Here is a 23,258-nt window from a genome sequence, read left to right as displayed (position 1 = left end):
CAGACATATCCAAGAAACAAAGTCAGCAAGCAGCCAGTGATAAGAGCCAGACTTGCCTCGGAGCTATACCAGCCTAGTCCGTGTCTTGACGAAACCCGGCGATAACTTATACAGCTCTGCTCCTCAAAGCTGGAGAGCAGGGAAGAAGGGTGAGAGGCGAAAAAGAGGAAGCAATAATCTTTCTGTAAATGCAAGCTCAGAGTTTAACACTCCACAAAGTCACCTCCAATTTAGATTCATAAAAAAGATTGCATGCGTCAGATCTTCCTAAGTACTGGGACTTTTAGGGGCCAAACTTAATTTCCTTAGTTGGCAAACACCTCGGCAAAGTGTGATCTTTCAATTAGAGGGAGCAGCTGTGAGACTGTATGATTTGTGTGCGTGCGTTGAGCGTGGCGTGCGTAGGTCAGCGGAGTTACTGTGGTCTACAGTGACTTTTGACCCGATTATGTTCTAACTGGATTGAAGGCAATATTCACTCATCTGTGAACGTCCTCCCTCCCGCTCCCTGCCTCCGCAGCTGCATTTCTGAGTCTCAATTAATATGAAGAGCTGCATTCCAAGTGTTGATTGATGTTGATTGAAACATGTAAAGGGCATCAAAGAGCAAAGAGAGAGCGCTGTCTTGTCAGCCCACACACACACAAACTTGTGTACACACACACACACACGCGCACACAATAGGCTATGCAAATTGTCTTCACTGTGCGTACACGTCTGTCAGCTTGCCTGCGCCGCTTCCACTCAGTATGCCTGAGGAGGAGCACATGATTTACAAAATATCGCAGATAATCGTGTCGAGATTAAGTATCTCATTTTGATTAATGCTTAATGTTTAATTAACTCAACTTTAGGTCTTTGGCTTGTCAGAGGTTCCACCTGCATAGCAAACAGGCTCCTTGCTCAGTGTCAGGTGTATACACACCACCACGGGCCCAAGAGAGCAGGCTGCGGAAGAGGAAGTGGGACAGATACATTTTATATTAATCTCCTGGGATGAAATTTGTGCGCTGCCTGAGGCAATGAATAATTAATATTACCCAAACAAAATGAAGAAGAACAAAATAATAAATAGCACGTAGCAGAGTGTGTGAAGATGTGTGCACATAGGTTTGAGAGTGTGTGGGTTCCACTTCTGCGTACTCCTTAAAAAAAAAAAACATATTGCGCATGTGTGTGTGTGCTACAAGCCAAAACCCCTGTGTCTAATATGACGTATATACAATAAAAGTGTGCGCACTTGTGAGCGTGCATCCACATGCCAAAGCGGGGGAGATTATGCCAACACTGTGTATAGTATGCATGAGCATGTGTGAGCGCATATTATGTTGGCGATTATACGCTCCTCTTTCTATCTAAGACATTTCTTTGAAGCTTAGGTTGGTGTACAAGACAAAGTAACCATGAAATTGACACCCAATCCTGCTGGTCGAGCCACTTCCACATCCAAATGAACCTCTTAAATAGTTCCTGGGCCAAGAATGTGAGCCTTTCTAGTAATAACTCATCAATATGAAATCGCAGCTTTTCAATATGTATAATATTTTGTCGGCAGGATATGAAAGCCTACAGTGTCTACGGTCTATGGTTTTTTTTCCTCCTCCTGTCGCTCAGCTCCCCCCTCCTCCTCCTTCTGCTTTCCTCTCCCAGCTGGCATACCCTGCTCCAGTCTGATAACGTGATTTCACGGAAAAAGTAAAATCCTCCTCGTGTCTGATGTGTGCATCTCTCACTCACTCCTCATCCTCCCCCAAACATCCACCCTATCCTCTTTCACTCACCCCTCCCCGCCCAATACCTCACCTGACATTTGTAGGGAAGCTGCTCAAAGGGAAAAGGTGCTTTGTGGCACTGGCAGGTCACAGTGTGTGTGTGACAGAGAGAGAGGGAGGGGGGGAGGGAAGAAGAGAGAGAGAGAGAGAGACAGGCGGAGAGAGAAGGTCGGGAAGAAATCAATGTCTTTGGCAGGTGCGTTCCCATCCCTAAGAGACACTGAGAGCAGCGGAAAGGCAATGAAGAGAGAGGTGGGAGTGTCATTGGCAGGTACGAATGCGTCTCACAGGTAAATGGGAGCTCTGAAGGGTAGTGTAGCATTTGGGAGTACATTTAATATCAGATTAAGCATCTGATGGATGAGAGCGAAAGAGGGAGAGAGAGTGTAAAACTACACCCTTAAGAGAGATGGAGAGAGAATGAATTTTTGAAAGATAGCCAAGAGATAAAATGACATTTACGGATCAGAACATCACACGTCTTCAATTCTTGAACATCAGGCAGTCTGTCCTTTCCTTGGGACCGATCTGTCACCTCAGTTGGGCCCCTGAGCTTGAGAGGGAGAAGAAAAAAGCACACACACACACACACATGCAACTGCAGATGGAAACTGTGCTCTGAAGAAAGAAGAGTGCTACAGAAAACCAGATTTTCTGACTGCTCTGAAAAGAAAAGAGACATTTCAAAAAAACTTTCCTTTTTCTTCTTTTCAACTTTTATATTTTTCCAGGGAATATCAACCAACCATGCGCCGGCTTTGTCATATTCACCTTCTTTCACATTCACATGGTCGGCACTTTGACAAGAGACCATTTCCATCCACCTCTTCTTTGCTTTGAATGCACCTTGCACTGTACTCTCCCCACATTTCCTCAGCCCCAGCCAGCCAATCCAGACCTTCCTCTCTGACCTCTAGGCTACTACAGCCGCTTCTTTATGAAAGCATGAGCAAATCAATCCACATAGGAGTTTTATGGTACTCGAACTCGGTATGGGATCCTTTCAGACGGCATGAAATGTTTTGAAAGAAATACTGGAACTCTGGAAAGGGGCTCCTCTGGTTCACTTTCTATTTGTGCACAACACACGAAGCTACAGAACATAATCCGCCATTTTCTGCTTCAAAGGTGGAGTGACCAACTAGCCTGTTACACACATACAAACTCTGGGCGTGACATTACACATGAGAATGGAAAACCCGGCAGAATAACAAGCAGCCTTATACTGGCTGCTCTGACATTTTGCGTGGATCAAGATGGATTCACACTAACAATTATGCAGTTTAGCAGAACTACAAGTATGTTACAAGTAAGTGTTCAGAAGCACAGCTCTGCTCTCTGGTTTGAAGTGCAACAACCCACTCTATTTTATTCATCTTTTCCAGGCACTTATTCAGCTTGAATTTTTTATTCTCAACCAAGCAAGGTGAAGATTTGCGAGATGGCATGATAGTCTCCTGTTGTCCTTCTGGGTCAAATTGACCCAATCTGTTCACTTCCTCCATCCTTCCTTCTTTCCTTCCTTTCTCCCTTCCTTCTTTCCACAATCATTTTTTGCTTGCTTCTTTCCTTCCTTCCTTCCCTTCGTCCTTCCTTCTTCTTCCTTCCTCTTTTGATCCAGTTGACCTGGTCTGTTCCCTCCCTCCCTCCCTCCATCTTTCTTTCCTTCCTTCTTTCCACAATCCTTTTTGCCTCCCTCCCTCCCTACCCATCGTCCTTACTTCTTCCTTCTTTTTTGACCCAATCTGTTCCCTCCCTCCCTCCATCTATCTTTCCTTCCTTTTTCCCCTCCTTCTTTCCTCCAATCGTTCCCTTTGTCCTTCCTTCCTTCTTTCTTTCCCTTCGTCCTTCCTTCCTTCCTTCTTTCCCTTTGTCCTTCCTTCCTTCCTTCCTTCCTTCCTTCCTTCCTTCCTTCCTTCCTTCCTTCTATCCCTTTATCCTTCCTTCCTTCCTTCCTTCTTTCCCTTTGTCCTTCCTTCCTTCCTTCCTTCTTTCCCTTTGTCCTTCCTTCCTTCTATCCCTTTATCCTTCCTTCCTTCCTTCTATCCCTTTATCCTTCCTTCCTTCCTTCTATCCCTTTATCCTTCCTTCTATCCCTTTATCCTTCCTTCCTTCCTTCCTTCTTTCCCTTTGTCCTTCCTTCCTTCTTTCCCTTTGTCCTTCCTTCCTTCTATCCCTTTATCCTTCCTTCCTTCCTTCTTTCCCTTTGTCCTTCCTTCCTTCCTTCCTTCCTTCCTTCCTTCCTTCCTTCCTTCCTTCCTTCCTTCTATCCCTTTATCCTTCCTTCCTTCCTTCCTTCTTTCCCTTTGTCCTTCCTTCCTTCCTTCCTTCCTTCCTTCCTTCCTTCCTTCCTTCCTTCCTTCCTTCTTTCCCTTTGTCCTTCCTTCCTTCCTAACTTCCTTCCTTCCTTCCTTCCTTCCTTTCTTTCGTCCTTCCTTCCTTGACCCAGGAGGACAGCTGGAGGGTTAACAAAAAGTTGTAGCAAATGTCACGGCTAATGTCAACCTCTTGGTAGTGTCCAGACAACAGAACAGATGTGTTTCATCCTTGTGATGTCATCATGACATTTTGTGCAGATACAACATCAGTCACCATGTTCAGACTTAGACCAAAGTATTGGATGACAGACGGACTAAAACTTACATCAAGCTGCCAGCAAGACCAAAAGCAAAGTAATATGTCTGTAAGTGAGTGACAGATGATACATTGATTAATTAATTGTTTTTGTTCCTGCATCAATCATCAGGCAAAAGCGGAAAGTCTGTTTGGATGTATTGTAAAATCAGGACTATCGTTTGAGTACTTCTCAAAAAGCAACTAAAAAAGAGTAACACAGAGAACCTTGCCTTTTACTTTTCATGCCAACACACAACGGCAGACAACATCATTCATCAACCCTTCAAGTGAACGTATGGCGGTCGGCTTTTACAAGCCAGTGAGAAGGTGGCAGCGGACTAAAAATAGCCCTGCAGCAGGGTCTCATAAATGGAAAGGAGAAACAGTAAAGGGTAACGAAAAGAAAAACACACATCGCAGAATGGTGATTTCATTTCCCTACCTGTCATAGCACGGCTAAATAACTCTGGTCAGGGTATTACAAGCTGCGGGCTCGATGGCTCTGAACAGCAATCCCATACAGGTGTGAAATGAGCAGCGGGAAAAGAGGGGGGAAGGAGAGCGATAAGAGGGAGAGAAAGGCTGAGAGAGAGCTAAGACAAAGATGGAGAGCGGTGGCAGAGAGGTAGACCAAGAGGTGCAATTGGTGAGAGAGAAAAGGGCATAGGTAAAAGCCGAGGAACAGGAGAGAGGTGGAGAATATGGAGAGGGGACACGTCTTATTAAGAAATAGAACGATGGAAATGGGACAAGGAATCGTGATGGCTGAAGGAACAGGAGGCAGCCCTGCTGTGCGCGCTCTTGGATGAGCACACACAAACTCTCTCACACACACACACACACAGACACACATACAGACACACATACAGAGTGCATCCCAGTGAGGTAGACGCTGGCAGATGGAATTACACACTCCTATAACTCTGTAACTGTCCTGGAACACACAAAGGCGACAGTTGACTTTCCTAAGCAAGAGTTGTCTGGGCAAGGTTACCTCTTTGGCAAGTTTTCTCTCTTGCACACACACATACACACATACGCGCACACACACATACACATTTGCGCGCACACACATACATTGACACAATCAGAAAGGGGGAGAGAGTAACTGAGAGGAATATCCATCAGTCCATTTTTTTCCTGCTGCTTATCTAGAGTCAGGTTATCATGGCAGCAGGTTAAGTAAAAAGCAGTCCAGATGTGCCTCTCCCTGCTCTCCAGTTCCTCCTGGGAGTCCCTGGAGCGTTTTCCCCACTCAGATGAGATAGGCAATCTCTGCTGATCCTGGGTCTGCAATGCCCTGTGGCTTTCCTACCAGCTGGATGTGGCTGGAAAACCTCCAATGAAAGGTGCTCAGGAGGATCCCTGATCTGACGCCTGAGATGTGATGGTTGTGTGACCACAAAGTCAATCGTCAATCACCCAGGGGCCCAGGGGCGTCATGGTGCAGAGTACACTTCTGAAAGTCCTTGTGCTTGAAGAGGGTGTTTGTTCTGGCTGAGCCAAGACAAACACAGGAGTCACTTGACAAATTACCACACAAGTTCAGACCAGACAGGCTGTTGTCCCTTCTTATTGTCCATCTCCAGGTTTCTCCATTGCCACTCGTGAGCGCTTGAGTTGAGTTTTAGTTGAGGTCTGGCTCCGGCTTTCAGACAATCGTAGGCGAACTCCCCTCTCGTTTTTTCTGGTTTGGGCACGGTGATGCAATTTTGAAAAGTACCGTTCAGCAGGAATTATATATGAATCGCTCTAAGTTAAGTTTCTCCCTGGGGGCCAATTTGCTTTCGGAGACCCCACCGGGGGCCAATGACCATGCCAACACAACTCCCAGGATAAGAGGACTCACAACCCCCTTCCACCTTCACTTACATAGAGATTCTTGGAGGGAAATAGAAATACTCTTTTAGTGATTCCAACCTGTACCATATTGCACAGTGTGTGACAAACTGCAGTGGTCTCCTGCCAAGGAAAAGATACAGAGTGTGGGTGTGTGTAGAAGAAAGAGAGAGAAGTGGAGGAGGAGAGGGAGAATAAAAGGTTCGTGAGGGGATATATGAGAGAGCAAGAGAGAGGGAGAGAGAGACATACTGAGAGACAATGGAGGGGAAAAATAGAGGAGCTGTGCATTTTTGTATCTGTGCCAAAGCAGAGAATGGACAGGACATAGATTGTTAATATGGCAGCATTAGTGACAGTCATCTGTGCACACATTGCAAAGAGCAGGTATTATACAGAATCCCAGCCTTCCAGCCAGGATAAGAACGCATGATCTGAGTATATTTAGGCTTCAAGGACACTTGATTGAAGTCATAAAAATGAAAGATGACTTGTTGGAACGGAGTCACTGCGGAATCTCTCCCTCAACTCCTCATCTATTCCTCCCCTCCTGCTTCCATCCCTCTCTTTTTTTCCGCCTCTCTCTCTGTCTCTCTCCCTCTCTCCTCTGCGGACTCTTCATCCTGCCAAACCGTGCCTTCGTCCCTAACCCTCAGAGGTAGAGGCAGGGATAATTGAAAAAGTTCTCACACTGGGAGTTAAGTAAAGAAGATAAGGAGAGAGAAGTTTGAGGGAGCAAAAAAAAAAAAAAAAGAAGAAAAGAAAATGTTAGCACCACAACAAACATATAGGATGAATGTGTGTTTTGTAGATGAGGGTGGTTTGCTGGAAGACAGAGTAGGAAGTGGAGGATGAGAGAAGGTTTCTGTCCTGAGTGAGAAAGAGGAGAGGGGGGAAAAAAAGGAGAGTAAGCAATAAATGGAGAGTTTGTGTGTGGCAGGGGAGGGAGAGAACCAGAGAATGAAAGCTTTATCTTATCTACTTTAGCCATCGCTACTGTCCACTGGCTCAAAGTATAATACCCACTTATGCAAATGCACCCACATCTCTGCTCCCCTGATACCGTGGAAGGCCTAAGTACAGTTTAACGAAGTGTGTTTTTGTGTGGGCTTGTGTGTAAATGCACCTCCAGGGTCCTTGTGTATTTGTGTTGATGTTGTGTGTGGAGGGGAATGCTGTGCCAGGAAAGGCACCAGCCCCCCCCCCCACCACCACCCCTCTGTCCATCCTTCCTAGCTCCCCTTCATCCCTCATCCCCCTCCTCCTCCTCCTCCTCCCCACCTCCATGCCCCCCTCCCCTCTCTCCGTCCCCATCCTCTTCCTTCCATCTTTCTTCCCTCCATCCCTTCCTGTCCTCTCCACCTCCCTGGCCTCCCCCCCTCCCCCTCCTTTTCCTTCCCTCCTTCTGTCACTGCCTTTGTCTTTTCATGGCCACCTCAAATGGCTTCAGATCAATCAAAGGCACGCAACACAGTTTGTTAGCCGAGCCGCTGCTGTGGGAGAATGAAGCCAAGCACCCAGGGGTCTGCCGCCCTCGTAATTAAATAGCTGGAGGACTGAATGCTTTCGTCCCGAGGACCTCCTGCACTCTTCGCTGACAATCTACCTCCAAGCGATTTGGGCTGCTGCAAAACTAATCACTTAGGTTTCTTCAATCTCAGGCAAGCTATAGAGAGAAAACAAGCAATATTATTAGGTTTTTGGAAAATATCCACTGTTAATAATGCTCTCAGAGAAGCGTCTGATGCTGATTTGAAAGCCGGGTTAACCCACTGGCTGCCTGAGGAGAGAGGAGGGAAGGTATGCTGATGAAATCAGCAGTCAATGGGATGGACAGCTCTCGGCCCGGGACCTGTCAATCACAAACTGATTTACGAAAAGCAGGAAAATAAGTTGTGTGTGCTGCGATCAATATCTCATCCTTTAAGTGCCAGCAAGGAATTACAACTGACCAGTGCTCCTTATACTGTCTGACCCATATACAGGACTCACACGTACATGCATGTTGTTTGTTAATGCACAATGGGACCAGATCCAAAAGCGTTCGATCAGGATTACTATAGTAGTCCATGTTACCAGTAGAAAACAGGTTTCAGGCACATGCTGAAAACAAATCTTGCCTCAAACTGATTTTGGTTCACTCTAGCAAATAGCACAGGTTCATCAAATAAAACGGTGTGTTTTCATGTGATTAGAGTTAAGTTGATGGATGTGAGCATGCTGCTGTCTCTTTATGTCAACCCTGTCACAGGATAGCAAATGGATAAGCAGTACAGCTAATGAAAGCTGATCTGTGTATGTTTTATACCAACAATAACCAAGAGAAAATTTGCATTTAATGTCCCTCATCTCACTTTAAATCATTTTTAACTTGTTTTTGTTTTTACTTTTATTTTTTTAAAACCACTTCAGGAGGGTGATTCGGCAAAAACTACAAACCAAGAGACAAATTGAGCAACTACCTGATGAACACAGTGAAGCAAGTAGCAGCAAAAGACACATACTGTATTGATCTCCAAAACTAAAAAAAAAAAATCAATAATGAGTTGATGTCCATCAACAAGAAACACAAATCCAAGTGAATGCCAATGCTGTCGTCTGATGGTTGAATGAAACAAGTTTTGACACAACAACCTTACATGCTGAGAATAGGTCACACTCACTTTGTGTTTTCAGCTTGTAGTTTTGTACCCAAATGTTAAGGTGTACATTGAAACAACAGTCTAAGTAAAAGTTGCCAGTTGCCACAATAAATTTTGATGAATCAAAGTAGTTCGCCAACTTGGAGTTGGATCCAACACAGTTTGGCACGGCAAATAAAAGACAGGGCAAGCACACCAAAGCACACAAGCATCACATCACCACCATATGCACAATCCCAAACACACACAGACCATGTTGAAACATTTGTCACATCCAGCATTGTGACAATAGCTGCATATGCACACAAACGGTAGCATTGGCAGAGCATCATCACTGCCGGGAAAGCCTTGGCAGTCGACCTGCAACACAGTGCTGCTCCACTCAGGGTGGCCTGATCGAGACTGACACAGACTGGACAGACTGTGAATGCCCTCATCTATCAGACATCCTTTAACCAGAGCAGACACGGCTGTCAATGAACGCTTCAACTGTACCACCACGCCCACTTTAAAATTAGCACTGTTAAACAAAGTCTGGGAGCGACTGCCACTGGAATGTCCAATGCAATAATTGCAGTGCTGAGTCATAAGCTTTGCTTTGTGTCTTCTGCCAAACAAACAAATCCCCAAAAAACGCATGAGAGGAAGTTGACTTGGATGTAAAATTAGATGTAAAATGATTATTATATATTTATATCACATAAATTATATATTTTATGATGTATTTTTGAAGATGTATAATGTCTATATTTATATATGTAATATAAATTCAAAGCATGCAAAGCTTGTGACTTTCAGACTTCATCACTCACTGAAAATATTTCCTCATACTTTTCATTCCCAGCAGGAGAGCTGTGCGTTAAGTATTCAGCATTTAAGCTAGCTAGTCCCAGAGTCATAAATTTGAAATGCCTTGCATAAATTGGCAGAACTGAGCCATTTCAAAATGATTTAAGTATTTTGGCAACTTCAGTGCTGTGATTGATTCATATTTATTGATAGCTAATGATATTCCATCGTGGCCTGGCATTGACAGAGGTGTGAGTTTTTACGCCCTTGTAAAGGACATTTATCTACATCCAAGAAGTGCAAGAAGAGGCATTTGTTGAAGCCTAAAAGAGTTTTTATACTCTCTTCACAGCACTCTTCATAGAAAATGGTGGGAAAAAGGAATATTTTTAGACACTGTTGACTGCCTTTTCTTGATGTAGACAGGCGGGTGCAGAAAGGCAGCAGAAGTGTTTCTCCCAAAAGCTGTATGGATGAGACACAGTCATTACTTTCTGTCTTTAATGGCTATTGCATCATCCCATGATTTATAGAAACCATCATAAATTGCCAAAGTATAGATTTTACTCAACTCTTCTAAGGCATCTCAACTAAAATTGAGATATCTCTTCCCCGGCCTTATGTTATACTTGACAAATCTCTACAGCAGTCCTCACTTGTGAGCTGCCAGAGAAAGATATCTCCAACCAACCATTTTGCCTGCCCGTCCGTCCTGCCTGAAAGGAATCCCTCTACCAAACCATTCCACCTTAATGCCTCAATGCCAGTTCACTCTTGTGTCAAGCCTGGAGCAAAATAAACAGCCTTCCTCTGGCAGAATAACAACCCGACACATCCTTATGTTAGTCCACTCGACTCCTCAAATATATTGCCACCATGCTGTTTTACCTGGGAAAAAAAAAAATCTATTCCCGCCTATTACATTTTTCTCGATTAAAAATCTGCTCCATTTCCTCGCCTGAAGTAGCTCAGAACATATTGATCCTGTTCAGTTCTATACAGATTCCTGCTGCAACAGCCTCTTTACAACACTGGAAACACAACATTTGTATCTCTCATTCAATTTTGCATCAACAGCATAACTAAACTTAGAGGAGTTCAGTGAGGACACAGCCTCTAATGGAGTAAAAAAAGAAAAAAGCATGGCATCAAGCCATGAAGTCATGATTTGTTTGTGTTTCATGCTATTTGTCATTTAATCCTAATAGACGTCTCTTCTTTCCAAACAGAGCCTGATCCGGGTCGTCTAATAAATCCCTGAGGGTTATAACTAGTTGTAATTTAATGGCGTTCTTCAGTTCTCCCCTAAAATAAAAGGTAGAGCGACCGCGGGGATGGATGCATGATATATGCATGCAACTGACCTGAATTAGAGTGAAATATTGCTCCGCTCTCTAGCGTGACTTGGCATGAGATAAGTGCGACAGGGAAGCTGCTTTAGCGCTATCTGGAGGACAGTCTGTCCTCTGTTGTTGTGAAGGGCAACGAGGAAGGAAAATTGATCACATCCTCTTTCTCTTCTCTCTATCACACTTTTTTTTCTACCTTTAGTTCTCCGTCTCTTCTTTTCGTTTTGTGTCATCCCGCCCTCGAGCTCTCATTTAATGTCTCGTCTGCTTCATTCACCCATCCATTTCCTTCAATCCTTTCCCTTTCAAATCTCGTTCCCTAAAACCCAGTGTCTGGTAGAGACTCTATCAGCTGTATCATGTCTGCATGTCTTCTTCCAGCCCATAAATAGTTTTTATGTGTTAGATGTTGTGCATATAAATATCTGATCGTCTTGATGTTTCCTCTGCACCAGTAGTCGGGCTGGGATATCACTCAGGATTTATCAGTCGTTCCGCTCTGCTCTGCTTTATGGAGGCAGCTCGACCACAGAGGTCAGTACAGAAAGAAAGTGGAAGAGAGAGAGAGTTAAGCTGAAACAAGACTTCCCGACAAATGACAACTGCTTGTGTGTATGATGGATGCTCCAGGATACAATCTGACTGTGCGAGCGTATCAATGCACATGTGGAGCAAAGCTGCGACTGTGCAGGTACAAGTGTACCTGTGTGAAAGCATCTGTGTGTGTGTGTGTGTGTGTGTGTGTGTGTGTGTGTGTGTGTGTGTGTGTGTGTGTGTGTGTGTGTGTGTGTGTGTGTGTGCGTGCGCGCAAGCTTATGATTGCATCTACAGCAATATGTCTAAGTAGTATATGGCAGTTACAGGAGATTACAGGTTTGTTACAAGAGGAGTGTGTATTTCTGCACTGTGGAGTGTGCACGTAGCTGTGTGGCGAAGAAGAGTTTCAGTAAAGTCAGACAGCAGGTAGAGATGTTCTCTGTGCTGCATTTTAAATGAAACAATCACGTTGAAGTGATTCTTGCCCTTAATTGAAGGGAAAAGGTGAAGAACTGTAGCCCTTTGTGTAAACACCATAAGACAGCACTTCCTATATCAATGTTCTCCTGTCATTACGAATGTATTGTACCACTGACAATGTCACTGCTGTAATTTGATTGGTACAACATCTGTGTGGTTAGGGACTAAAAATAGCCTGTTATTACCAACAGCCACTTAATCATTATCTCTTCCTTCTTCTGTATAGAGCAACTGTTGCTGGACTTTTTGACTCTTTCAGACTTTGCTCCCTTGAAAGTTGTGCCAGGAAGACTCTACGCAGCGTTTTACACCTCAGCTGTCCACTATGACACCCTGGGAAATTCACATAAATGCCTGTTATTGTGGCTAGTTAGACGTCATTACCCATGAAACACAGATGGCTAATGCTAGCTGGACCCGCTCCATCCATTCTGATGCAGAGAAAACCCCAGCACAGTATGAAACCTGCCTGTGACTCAGCAGGTGTTGTAGTGCGATGAACAAAAACTAATGGTCTTTCTACTGGGAATGTGCTGCAAAGTTAGCAAGCTAGGCTAACAAGCGTTTGATTTCCAAGCGGGAGACTAATAACCACACAATGGGTCCTCTCTGATTTAAAATGTTGTAAAGGGACAATCAGGAGACAATTTCGGATCCAACGAGCTGGACCGGAGCCAAGTGGGGAGGAAAAAAAAACATGGCTGCATTTCTACACGTGTAAGTGATGTAAACAACGCGTGTTTGTGTTTGTGTGTAGCTACGCGAATGCCACCGGTGCACCGTTGTGTGTCTCCTTACAGACAGCTTTTCCTCTGTGGGCAGGTGGTGTTGAAGCTCATCCAGATGGGCTCTAAATCATACGGTTTTCGTGCCAACTCCCAACATAAATATCCCAGAAGGAACACAGAAGTTACCTTGGGGTCCACCATCTTTCAATCCCCTGTCTACGCCTCACCCGCCTCTCAAATAACTCCATCTCTGACTGCCTTGCGCTCCGTTACGTTCTCTCTCCTCCTTTTTCCTCCTTTCATCTTTAAATATCTTTCATCTTTTCCTTTTACTGTCTGTTTTTTGCCCGTCTTTCTTTCCTCACCTCTCCACCTGTCTGAATCGCTCTGTCTGTCTGAGCCTGTTTTTCTCACCGTCTCTTCCTCTCGCTTTTACTCTTTATCCTCTGTCTTTCTTCCCCCCCACCCTGTTCTGGACCTTTACCCCACTTTCTCGTCTTCACCCCCGGGTGTTTGGCTAACCTGTCGCGTTGGCAACTCGCTCAGCCATGTCCCACAGCCATCTGTCAGCATCTGTTTAATCTCACATCAGCACACATCTTTCTCACCTTTTCTCACCGGTCTTACTTCCTGTCTGCCGCTCCCGTCTGCTTGTCTTTCACCTGTGACCTGTGGGAGCCTCTATAGGGTTCAGCGGTTGCTGTTTCCAGGTTTTGTCCTTATCACAGAAGCCCACCTGGTCTAGGTGTGTGATGTTCTGCCTCTGTCGCCACATATTGTGACACAATAACACACATTCACGCGTATGTATACAAATGCAAACAGCTGCTGCGCCCTTAACGACATCGGCTTCATGGGAGGGAAACATGGAAGTAACCTCAGTAAGATGGAGACAGGGTTCCTACGCAAGTATGGAAAGTATGGAAAGTATGGAATTTGATTTTATACATTTCCAGGTCTGGAAAAGTATGGAAAATGGTAATTATTGTATGGAAATATATTTATCTTAATATCTTATCTGGGTTTGGTCTTATCTGAAGTTATCTGGGTTAATTATTTGTGTATGTGCTACCTATAGCTAAAATCTCCTGGAAATTATTTGGTTACATAATGGCATACACGTTCAGAATACAAATGAAAACAAATGATTAATTGCATGATTTTTTATATATAATGCACAACTATTTACTCAAATATCACAAATTATTTGAATTTTTTACCGAGAAATCTGGAAATTAGGGTCTGGAAAAAGTATGGAATTTGGAAATTTCAAATGTGTAGGAACCCTGTGGAGAGAGTACGCATTTGTATGATTAAGTGTGTTCCTTTGTTTTTGTGCTGTTTGAATAGGCTTGCATGAGAATCGACGCACAGTGTGTGTGTGTGTTTGTGTGTGTGTGCACTAACTTATCAGTATGGATTGTGCGTATGTTGGTGTGGGGGTGTTTTTCAATCACAGATAGCTCCAAGTTATCAGTCACTAATCCTCTAATGAACCGGCACAGTTTAGATAAAAACTGCCTCCATCAAACTCCTCAATGGAAGAGGAAGCACACGACCCAGGCCTCCTGCCATCCTGCCACTCATTCCTTCCATACCTCCATCTTCTCCCACCCTCCATCATCCCTCCTTCAATCCCCGCCTCCTCTCCTCTGATGATCATTCCTCTTTTCCTCTTCCCCAACTCTTCCATATATTCCTTGATTGCTCCTCCTACTCTTCTTTTTCCCCTCGATCATTCTTATTCTCCGCATGCTGACCGCCCATTCATCCTTCATTACTCCCTCTTCCTATCTGGTTCCTCTTCTTTTTCTTCACTCTGCCTGTTTTTTTCCATTTCCACCTTGATCGTTCCTTCAATTCCTCTTACACTCAATTTTGCAGTTTCTTCTTTGATCCCTTCTTTCTTGCTGTCCTACTTCCACAGCCCTCCTGTTCTGCTCCATCTCTCCTTCCCATGTTACACTTCCTGATGTCTTCCAGTCCTACCTGATCCCTTATTCCCCACCTGTTTTCTCTCTATTTCTCCTTCACTTGCTCCACAACATCCTTTCCCCCCTTTCACCCTTCATTCCTCCTTGCATCTATTCCCTGCCGACTTATTTCCTCTTCTTTCCTTGATCCTTCCTTCCTTGATCCCAACATACCACTCTCAATCCCTCCATTAACTCTCTATAATGGCAACCATGTCCCCTTCTCTCCCTGATACATGCAGCCCCTTGCTTTCCTTTCTTTCCGCCACCATCCATCACTTGCTTCATTTTTTTTTGCCAACTCCATAGAGACGTGTTGTACTGGTCTGGAGTTACTGGAGACATTTGTTTCACCAGAGGCGAAAACACAAGCCAAACACAAGCCAAACATTACAACACGGACTCAAATGCCATACTGAGCAGCTCAAACAGGCCCACAGTCCTTTTGGTAACACATACTCTGCTGTTTCTGCTCTGCTCAATTAATCTGGCTCAGTCAAGACTGCGCTGAACTGTCATCACAACACTAATAAAGAAAAAGCTTTGAGCTGTTTGCATTAAGTGGCCAGCTTGTCTCGAACTGTCAGTTTGCCTGGGGCTCTGGCTCGGTGCAAGTTTTGTCCCTCTCCATCCACTCGTTCATCCACTGTGGTCGGGGCACAAATCCCCTCATCGGCTCAAAGGAAACACTAAAGGCAGCATGGCCTTGTAAAGCCTCATTAGGCTTAATAACCTTTAGTGAGCACAGACCAGACACTGTATGCAAGTGTGTGTGTGAATGTCATAAAGGCAGGTATACATTTGTGTGGGACAAGTGCATGTGCCATCTTTGTGTATCTGAGTGCACAGATGTGTGTGAGTAAGAGTGAGTGGGTGTGCAGTGTGTGTGTGTGTGTGTGTGTGTGTGTGTGTCCTTTGAGAGCGGGGCTAGCTCAGAGCCACAATGCGTCTTATTCAGCAGGGTCTCTGGATTAAAATGTAATTTCATTCAAAGTTGCAAATTGGTTTTTTTTTCACTGTGCTAATCTTCATTTTACTAAGCAGAATGAGGTATGTCATTAAAAAAAAGGAGTGACTTCATTAAAGAATGCGGGATGGATAGATTGCACGCGGGGAAGTAGTTCCCCCACCAGAACCATAAAGGTTATTCTGAATCATAAACAGTCTAAACCTCATGAATTATACAGTGCAGAAGTATATCTTGAGTGTGTATTGCAGCCATTATATTTTTCGGATAATGACAGTGACATCAATGTTTTGCAGTTTGGGCATTCAACTAACGCTGTGATGCAGGGGGGAATAAACGAAATAACAAATTACTTCAGATAAAATGAAAAACACTGCCAAAAAAAAAGTGTGAGGGGCTGAAGCAACAGGATCCGAGCACTGTATATACAGTATGATGGAGTGCTCGTTAAAAAACAAGGTAGGTAGAAACGAGACTGTGTGAAATATGAATAAAATGTGTCCTCTATATTGGAGGGAATATTAGAACCTTTAAGACGGAAATAATGGAGGTAAGTGAACTACAGAGAAGAAAGAGAAGTATGAATGGCATTCAGTATGAGACTCTGATAGATAGTCCTGCAATATTGTGCCTCATGGAGGAATTTCAGGGTGTATTTCAACAGTATTAAGTATAGCTGGGGGTGAGGTGAGTTGCAGGAACATAGTCTCCAGTGTGAAGAATGACAAATAATGAATTCGCACCATACCACCCCCTCTCACCTAATCACATTCAGGAATCAGCAAAAACCATTTCCTTCAGCTCTGCCTACTAATACATTTCCGGAATAGACATCATGATCCACAAAATAATTTCTGTGATATTATCAGCAAATCTAGAATTGTTTGGTGAGGCCGTGCTTTTTAAAGAGGGCTGGCCGCATTAAAAATGGACCGCGATTGCATATGGAGATTTTCATTTTAATTAAATCTGTCGGCAATTGCGCAACCAACTTATTTCATTCAGAGACCACGACTGTTGCTGCTATTACCAACACACCCCATCATACTCGTAGAATACCAATTTTAAAAGTCATTTTTTTCCAAGACTAATTAAGGTTACTTTTGGATTCCTTTACTTAAACGTCAAATCTGTCCATTTTCATTTCTTTCCCTAATTCAATCCAGAGGCCTCTGATGAACAAATCACCTGCCCAAATGCCCATAATGGCCCTGATGGGAATTAGAAGCCCATTTCCTTTTTCTTTCCCCTCCTCCTCTCTGTCCCCTCTTCTTGTCTCCTCTCCTCCCCTCTACCACCCCCCCCCCCCCCCCCCCCCCCCCCCCATCCGGCCTGCCATAGATGGACGGGAGAGATTTACAGTTAGGGGTCACACAGTGGTTCTAATTAGCTTAAGTAGGTTGGAAGGAATAAGCACTTCCTTGCTGAGACGCATCTCCAAGTCCCACAGCTCGGTCTGACTAAGCAGAGAGAGGAGGACGCAGACGGACAACCGACCCCCGGCGTCCGTCTGTCTCTCTGTCTCCGTCTGTCCCTCTCTCCGTCTGTGTCCTTTTTCAGTCCTTTTACGCCGCTGTTCAAAATTCTCCCCCTTCCGCAATGCAGAAATTTTTCTTTTTTTTTTTCTTTTTTACAGTAAAAGAACTTTTGTGATAATTTATGGGAGAAATGTTCCCCTCAAGTACATAATGATGACAAGCCTTCACTTGGGGGTTTGTGGGTGTGCTGAGAGGTAGTCTGGAAAATATCTATCATCACCACCTCCAAGAAATGTCACACTCATTGTATGATGTCCCCCCCCACACCCCCTTTCCATCACCACTGTGCCAAGTGCATGTCTTTGTTTTTTTGTCTTCAGAGGAAATATGGCAAAAAATATTAGAGAGAAATGATAGCACACACCACCGACTCATTAATTCTTGAAAGAATGTGTTTGTTTTCTCGTGCGCACGTTCGTTGACCTTGACGAAGTCTATTTAGCCCATGACTGGTACGCTCTCTCTCCCTCTTTTTTCTTTTTTTATTTTGTGCAGTTTTTTAAAGTTGTGTAAAATTTACTTGACAGGTTGACGGAAGCATGGCAAGAGTCTCCTCCTGTGTACGCATGAGTGCCTCCCCCAGTCTCTCTCTGATGTCCAAACATGGGCTGGATTCCCAACACCCTGCAGAAAAATCCCCACCATTTCAAAAAAAAAAAAAAAAAAACACTCAAGGGGGGTGGGGTGATGAGTCTCCCTCCAAAAAACCAACAAACAAACAAACAAAACAAAAAACCCTCCTCCTCTTTTTTTTTTTTTTTTAATCAATCTGGGACAAATATTTTTTGGCAGCGGTGTCTGTTTTGTCTCCGTCTTTTCTCCAGCCCTCCTTCTCTTCCTGTCTCAGGAACACTCCTCCCTCCTGATGCTAAAATGTAAATAGCATTTTTAATTAGAATCATATCTTCTGCTTGTGTGTTTGTCCCTATCAGCAGAGAAACCAGTGCACTCTCTCCCTGTTTGCTCAGGGTAACAATTTGCCTCCCTGTTGACCTAACCCACTCGTCACTGCCCTCTCTGTGTGTGTTTAAATACCTGTCCCACCTCCTGCCTGCCTCCTTTTATTTCCCCTCTCGCATTGCTCCCTTTTCTATGGAGCTGCACCCTGGAGCGTTAGATAAAGGAAACACACTCTTTCACTGTGCTCTCATACTGAAATTCATTCTCTTTTAAAGCTGCAACTTCTCTCTGTTTTATTATCCATAAAGCAGTTGAGTGTTTTTTTTTTGTTTTTGTTTTTGTGGTTACATCAATCTTTGACTATGTAAAATGCCAGATGATTGTGAAAAACGCCCTTTTGAGTCGAAGGAAATGTCTTTAAATTGCATGATTCGTCTAAGCACACTCCAAAGCAACCTCACAGTGCCAAGGAAATTCAATTTACAGTAATAAAAAAAAAACAGAGAAAGGTGGAAAATCCTCAGATTTGAGAAGCTGGAAACAATTGAGCTTTTGCAGAAATCATCCTTTCAGGACCATGTTCTTTACCTAAGCAACAGTTATACAGTATTACACGACTGGAGGAGGATTAGTGGTGTCTTCTTTAATATGTAAAATTCCTCTTTCCATTTTAACATTGTGAATTTTTTGTTTCAAAACACTTCTGATTTCTCTTGATCTTCCTGCTCACTCTCTGTGACTGTTGACCATGGATTTTCTGTTATTTCCACTCACTGGCCTGAGTCAATCATTGGTCTGTTCACTCGCTATTACTATTCAAAGCTCTGCCCCCCCCCAGTTCTTCTTCTCCTGCTTACAAACTGAACAGATGTTGCAGCTGCCAGGTACCTGGTACACATCACCTTGTCTGACACTGTGGAGGGGTTGGGGGTGGGGTAGGGTGGGTAGAAAATGGTTTTAATAAAAGGCTGAGCCACTTTTTGTGGAGCACAGAACCCAGCAGCTCACCAGAACAGGCATTCATTTATGTGGAAAAAAGCTGCTTGAAAAAATTATTGCTAAAAATACTGAAAAAGCCGAAGAGAGGGGAGAAACACAGAGAAACGAGAGTGATGGTTGTTTCTCTTTTGCCCAGTGACTGCTTGGCACAGTTATGCAGAAATGAAAGGCCTCCCACAGCTCAAAAAAACCTCTCTCCTCCTTCCAGGCCCACCCCTTCTTCTCTTTCTCCCCTTTCTCTCTCCTTCTCTCTCTCTCTCCTTCTGCTCTCCCCTGCTTATCTCCTTACATTGCCGACACATTCGTCAAGTGCTGCGACTTCTCATTCATGCAAGCTTTATTGAAATCGAATAAGCAATCCATTGTTGACAAAGCAACATGACAGGACAAAGATTTCAGACTTGAACTATAGATCTCCTCCGCCACTCCTCCCTCTTTGATGTTTGTGTGTCTGTCTGTGTGTCTCAGCTGAACCATTACCAAAGTTGACTGCCCTTCTTACATGCACGTGCCTTCCTGGATGTGTGTGTGTGTGTGTTTTTGGTTGCCCCTATACAAGAGTGTGAGTGTGTGTGTGTGACGGAGAGATGCAGTTGGCTGCTCAGTTGGATAGAGGCGGATATGACTGGAGCTGGATTGACTGACTGGCAAGCAGCTCGATTGCTGCTGGGAATACTAACATGACACACACTCACACACACACGCTTATTGCCCATCTACAAATTTTTACACACGCACACATCCACCCACCCACATACAAACATACATAAACACACACACACACACACACACACACTTATCACTCACAAATAGCACAAGCTGTGGGCACCACACCTCTCCACAGCATCCATCTATCAGGATCTCAACTGTTTGAATGATTCACTCTGAAAGGTGCCAAAACACAGCCGTCTTGAATCATGCATGCACACACTCCCATTCAGACACACACACACACATTCTGGCTGTATTAACACACACACACTCACACACATATACACAAGAAGAGAGCTTACAAAAAAAGAGAAGAAAAAAAAAGCATTTCACTTTAAACCTCTGCTGCTGGAGGGCTGCAGGGTTCAGTCCAACACCAAGGCAGAGCTACCAGATATTAAACATGCATGTGAAGGGCCTGCAGGTTCACCAGCAAAGCTCAGCTGAGATCAGTCTCCACATCAGAGTTTTGCTGGAAGAAGACATTTAGTGCTGCAATTTAAGAATCCGTGGCACTCAATTGATGCTTTAATCTGCGCCATTATGTTTCTCACTATTTCTGTTCCTTATATTTTTTTTATTCTAATAATTCATGACATTGTGATCAGGAATAATTGCTCTGCTGAATCATCCCCCTTAGTTATTTTTTTTCTTCCTGACACTCTTCCATTGCCTGGAACCAGCTTTAAGATGTGGCTGCTGAAGAGACTTTTGCACCAACTCAAAATCCTTGCCACAGGGTAATAGGTCATTTTTGAGCCTCCAACTGTCTGATAAAGGTTTGACCAGCAGCTTCCTGCTTATTCAAGTGCAAGGCACATAAAGAGTTAACACAATGAAATATTAAAAACTCTAGTGTTTTCTGTTATTCTTAAAAATAAAATAAAAAAGATTTCTGCTACAGGTGCAAAGGAACATGCAGAAACACACACTCTGTCTGTCTCCATACCTTGGTCACAAGGGGTTCTGTGTCCTCCAGGATGGAGATGAAGGGGAGCTCCAGAAAAGAGGAGAGGAACTCCACCTGGATCAGCTCCTCCCTGGAGCGGGGAAAGGCGAGCACGGCGGACACCCCCCTGACCACCAGGTCCTGACAGGCGCTACGGGACAGCGACTCCGGGTCCCCTCCCGCGGGCGACCGAGCCACCATCTCCAGGCTCAGGTTGTAGGGCAGCAGGGGAGGCGTTTGGGAGGTCGTCGTGTCTCCCCCTCCTCCGCTCTGGTGCCGGAGGCTAGCCAGGGCGCGGTTGAGCGCGTTTTGTATCCGTACCGGCTGGCGGGTCGGCAAGAGCGCACCGAGGCGCACGGTGTGTCCTATCCGGGCGAGGATGTGGCAAGGCTGCGGGTGAGGGAAGCAGGAGTCCGGGGAGGAGGAGGAGGAGGTGGAGGAGACGGTTACTAGGAGAAGCAGCAGGAGCGGTATGACTGTGAGGAAGAGGAGATGAGGTCTCCCGGGGGCGAGGCAGTAGGTCCAGAGTCCAGAGAGAGACACCATGCTGCAGCTCTGACACACAACAGAGGAGGACTGGGCTCTGCTCGGCGGGAGATGGCATAGCTCCCTCTTTCTCCCGGCTCCACCGCTTTTCCTCGGACTTGATGGCTCTTTTTCCTCTTTCCCCCCCTCTCTTCTTTTTTTTTTTCTTCTTTGTTGATGCGCGCTGTCGACGGTGATTTGTGGGCGTCTTGACGTTTCGCCTCTCACCTCTTCAAAGTTTTTATGTCAACAGTGAAAGACGCGCTGGTGGAGGAGAGGAGAGATGAGCGCTCGCAGCTTAGAGCGGTCGCCCCGCTTCTGTCAGTCTCTGCTGGAGGAAGGCACACCAGCTGTGAAGAGTGTGTGTGTGCGTGTGTGTGTGTGTGTGTCTCAGTATATGTGTGTGTGTCCATGCGCCTGCCCGCCAATAAACTAACCTCTCACGGAGCCTGCCTCTTGTTGAATTTTAATGAATATTCGTCGGGTAACATTTCCTTCCGCTTCTCCCGGTCCCGCAGAGAATTTGCGCTTAATGTTTTCATTCAGTATTGAAACTACAAGCAATCGAAGATGAATCTGCTCGTTATTTTTTATGATTCTTGTTCTAAGACGGACAATTCAATACAGGGATTAGTCTACTCCTCGTAGAGCAGAGTTTACTGTTGTTTATTTTCGTTTTAATGGTGGGCAAACTCACTTACCTCTATGTTTTTCATTTTCTACTTTATCCTCAGGCAATCTCTGCCACACGCACACACATTTAAAACACTAGAACTAGAAGAATGAAACTGCTTCAACTTTTATAAGGATAAAAGATAAACTTTATCCGTCTGTGCTGTTATAAATGGTAGTCATTAGACGTGTGAGGTAATAAGCCACTTTTAAGCACCTTTCCTCCGCCGTGTTCCTGCCAGGTTGGCCCAACACAAAGCTAATAGCTTGCTGAAATCTCAGTTTTTACCTCAGAGATTTATCCCCACTTCCTGCCCGCCGTCCAAGTGGAACATTATCCGTTGTGTAACCACATCTTTTCAGCACCACGGACAGCGCCAATGCCATAAAAGAGATCTACTGTGCATGCTAATTTGGCTTCATGCAAGGGACAGCACTCAGTCCTCCCTTCATTCATCCTGCACTCACTCCTATCTCCCACTGATCTAATTTGCCATCGTTAGAGCAGAACATTCATTACATCTCTGTGTCCACTGAGTGAAGTCTGGTCAGTGGTGTGTGTGGTTTGGGGGTCCCCATACCTTTTCTGTTAATTGCCTGTTTGCCAGACACCACTGATAGTCCAGATATCCATCTCCTTCTGTTTTTTCTTCTTCCTCTAGCTTCCCTCTGTCGTTCTCCTGTAGATTTGACAGGGGGGTGGTGAAGCTGCAGGGCCCTTTCAGTGAGAGGCCTGACATGAGAAAAAGGTTTTTTTTATGGCAAACCTGCAAATACAGGTATCACTGCCTCTCTCTGTCTCTGTTTTTCTGTGTTTCTCACGCACGTACACATTTCCTGGGGATCAACAAGTCATTTCACAGCCTGCTGAGTGACCTACAGTGTGATACTGGCGCCGTTTGCTGACAAATCTTAAGACACTTGGGTGAAAAACAGAAAGTGTTTTCTTACCTTTCTTCCTCCTCCTCCTCATGCTCTACTTGCTGGGTATAGGAAGAAGATGAAAACCAACACTCTGGGCTTTGTTCCACTGCAAAAAAAAAAACAGCAAGCATTAAACTTGCATGGCTCTTCACACAGTCTCCCTCAGGAACCTGTTGAAGCAGGGCAGCGATGAGTTCAGACTAAGTGTTTCTAAATGTAGTTCTGTCTCCTCATGTTGTGAAGCGTCATGATTGTCGGAGCAGGTTTATCACAAGTTGACTTCTGCAAAATCTGTTTCTCAAAGCAGCAGAATGTTCTGTGACTAAGCAGTTATATTTAATGAAGATC

At 44.6% G+C, this 23,258-nt stretch overlaps 1 protein-coding gene across 1 annotated transcript in view; it reads right to left on the bottom strand.

The window, feature by feature from the left end:
- grin3ba (glutamate receptor, ionotropic, N-methyl-D-aspartate 3Ba) overlaps nt 1-21,335 on the bottom strand; it is a gene marked incomplete at both ends in the record, with an annotated part of 67,144 nt that extends 45,809 nt beyond the window's left edge. The window contains one exon of the mRNA XM_083998042.1: nt 20,790-21,335. Within this exon, the coding sequence (XP_083854168.1) occupies nt 20,790-21,335 (546 nt within the window). The remainder of the gene's footprint in view (nt 1-20,789) is intronic.
- Nucleotides 21,336-23,258: the final 1,923 nt, after the last annotated feature.

This window comes from Trachurus trachurus (genome assembly GCF_905171665.1).
Source record: "Trachurus trachurus genome assembly, chromosome: 22".
Taxonomy (NCBI): Eukaryota; Metazoa; Chordata; class Actinopteri; order Carangiformes; family Carangidae; genus Trachurus; species Trachurus trachurus.
This window is presented reverse-complemented; position numbering and strand designations above follow the sequence as displayed.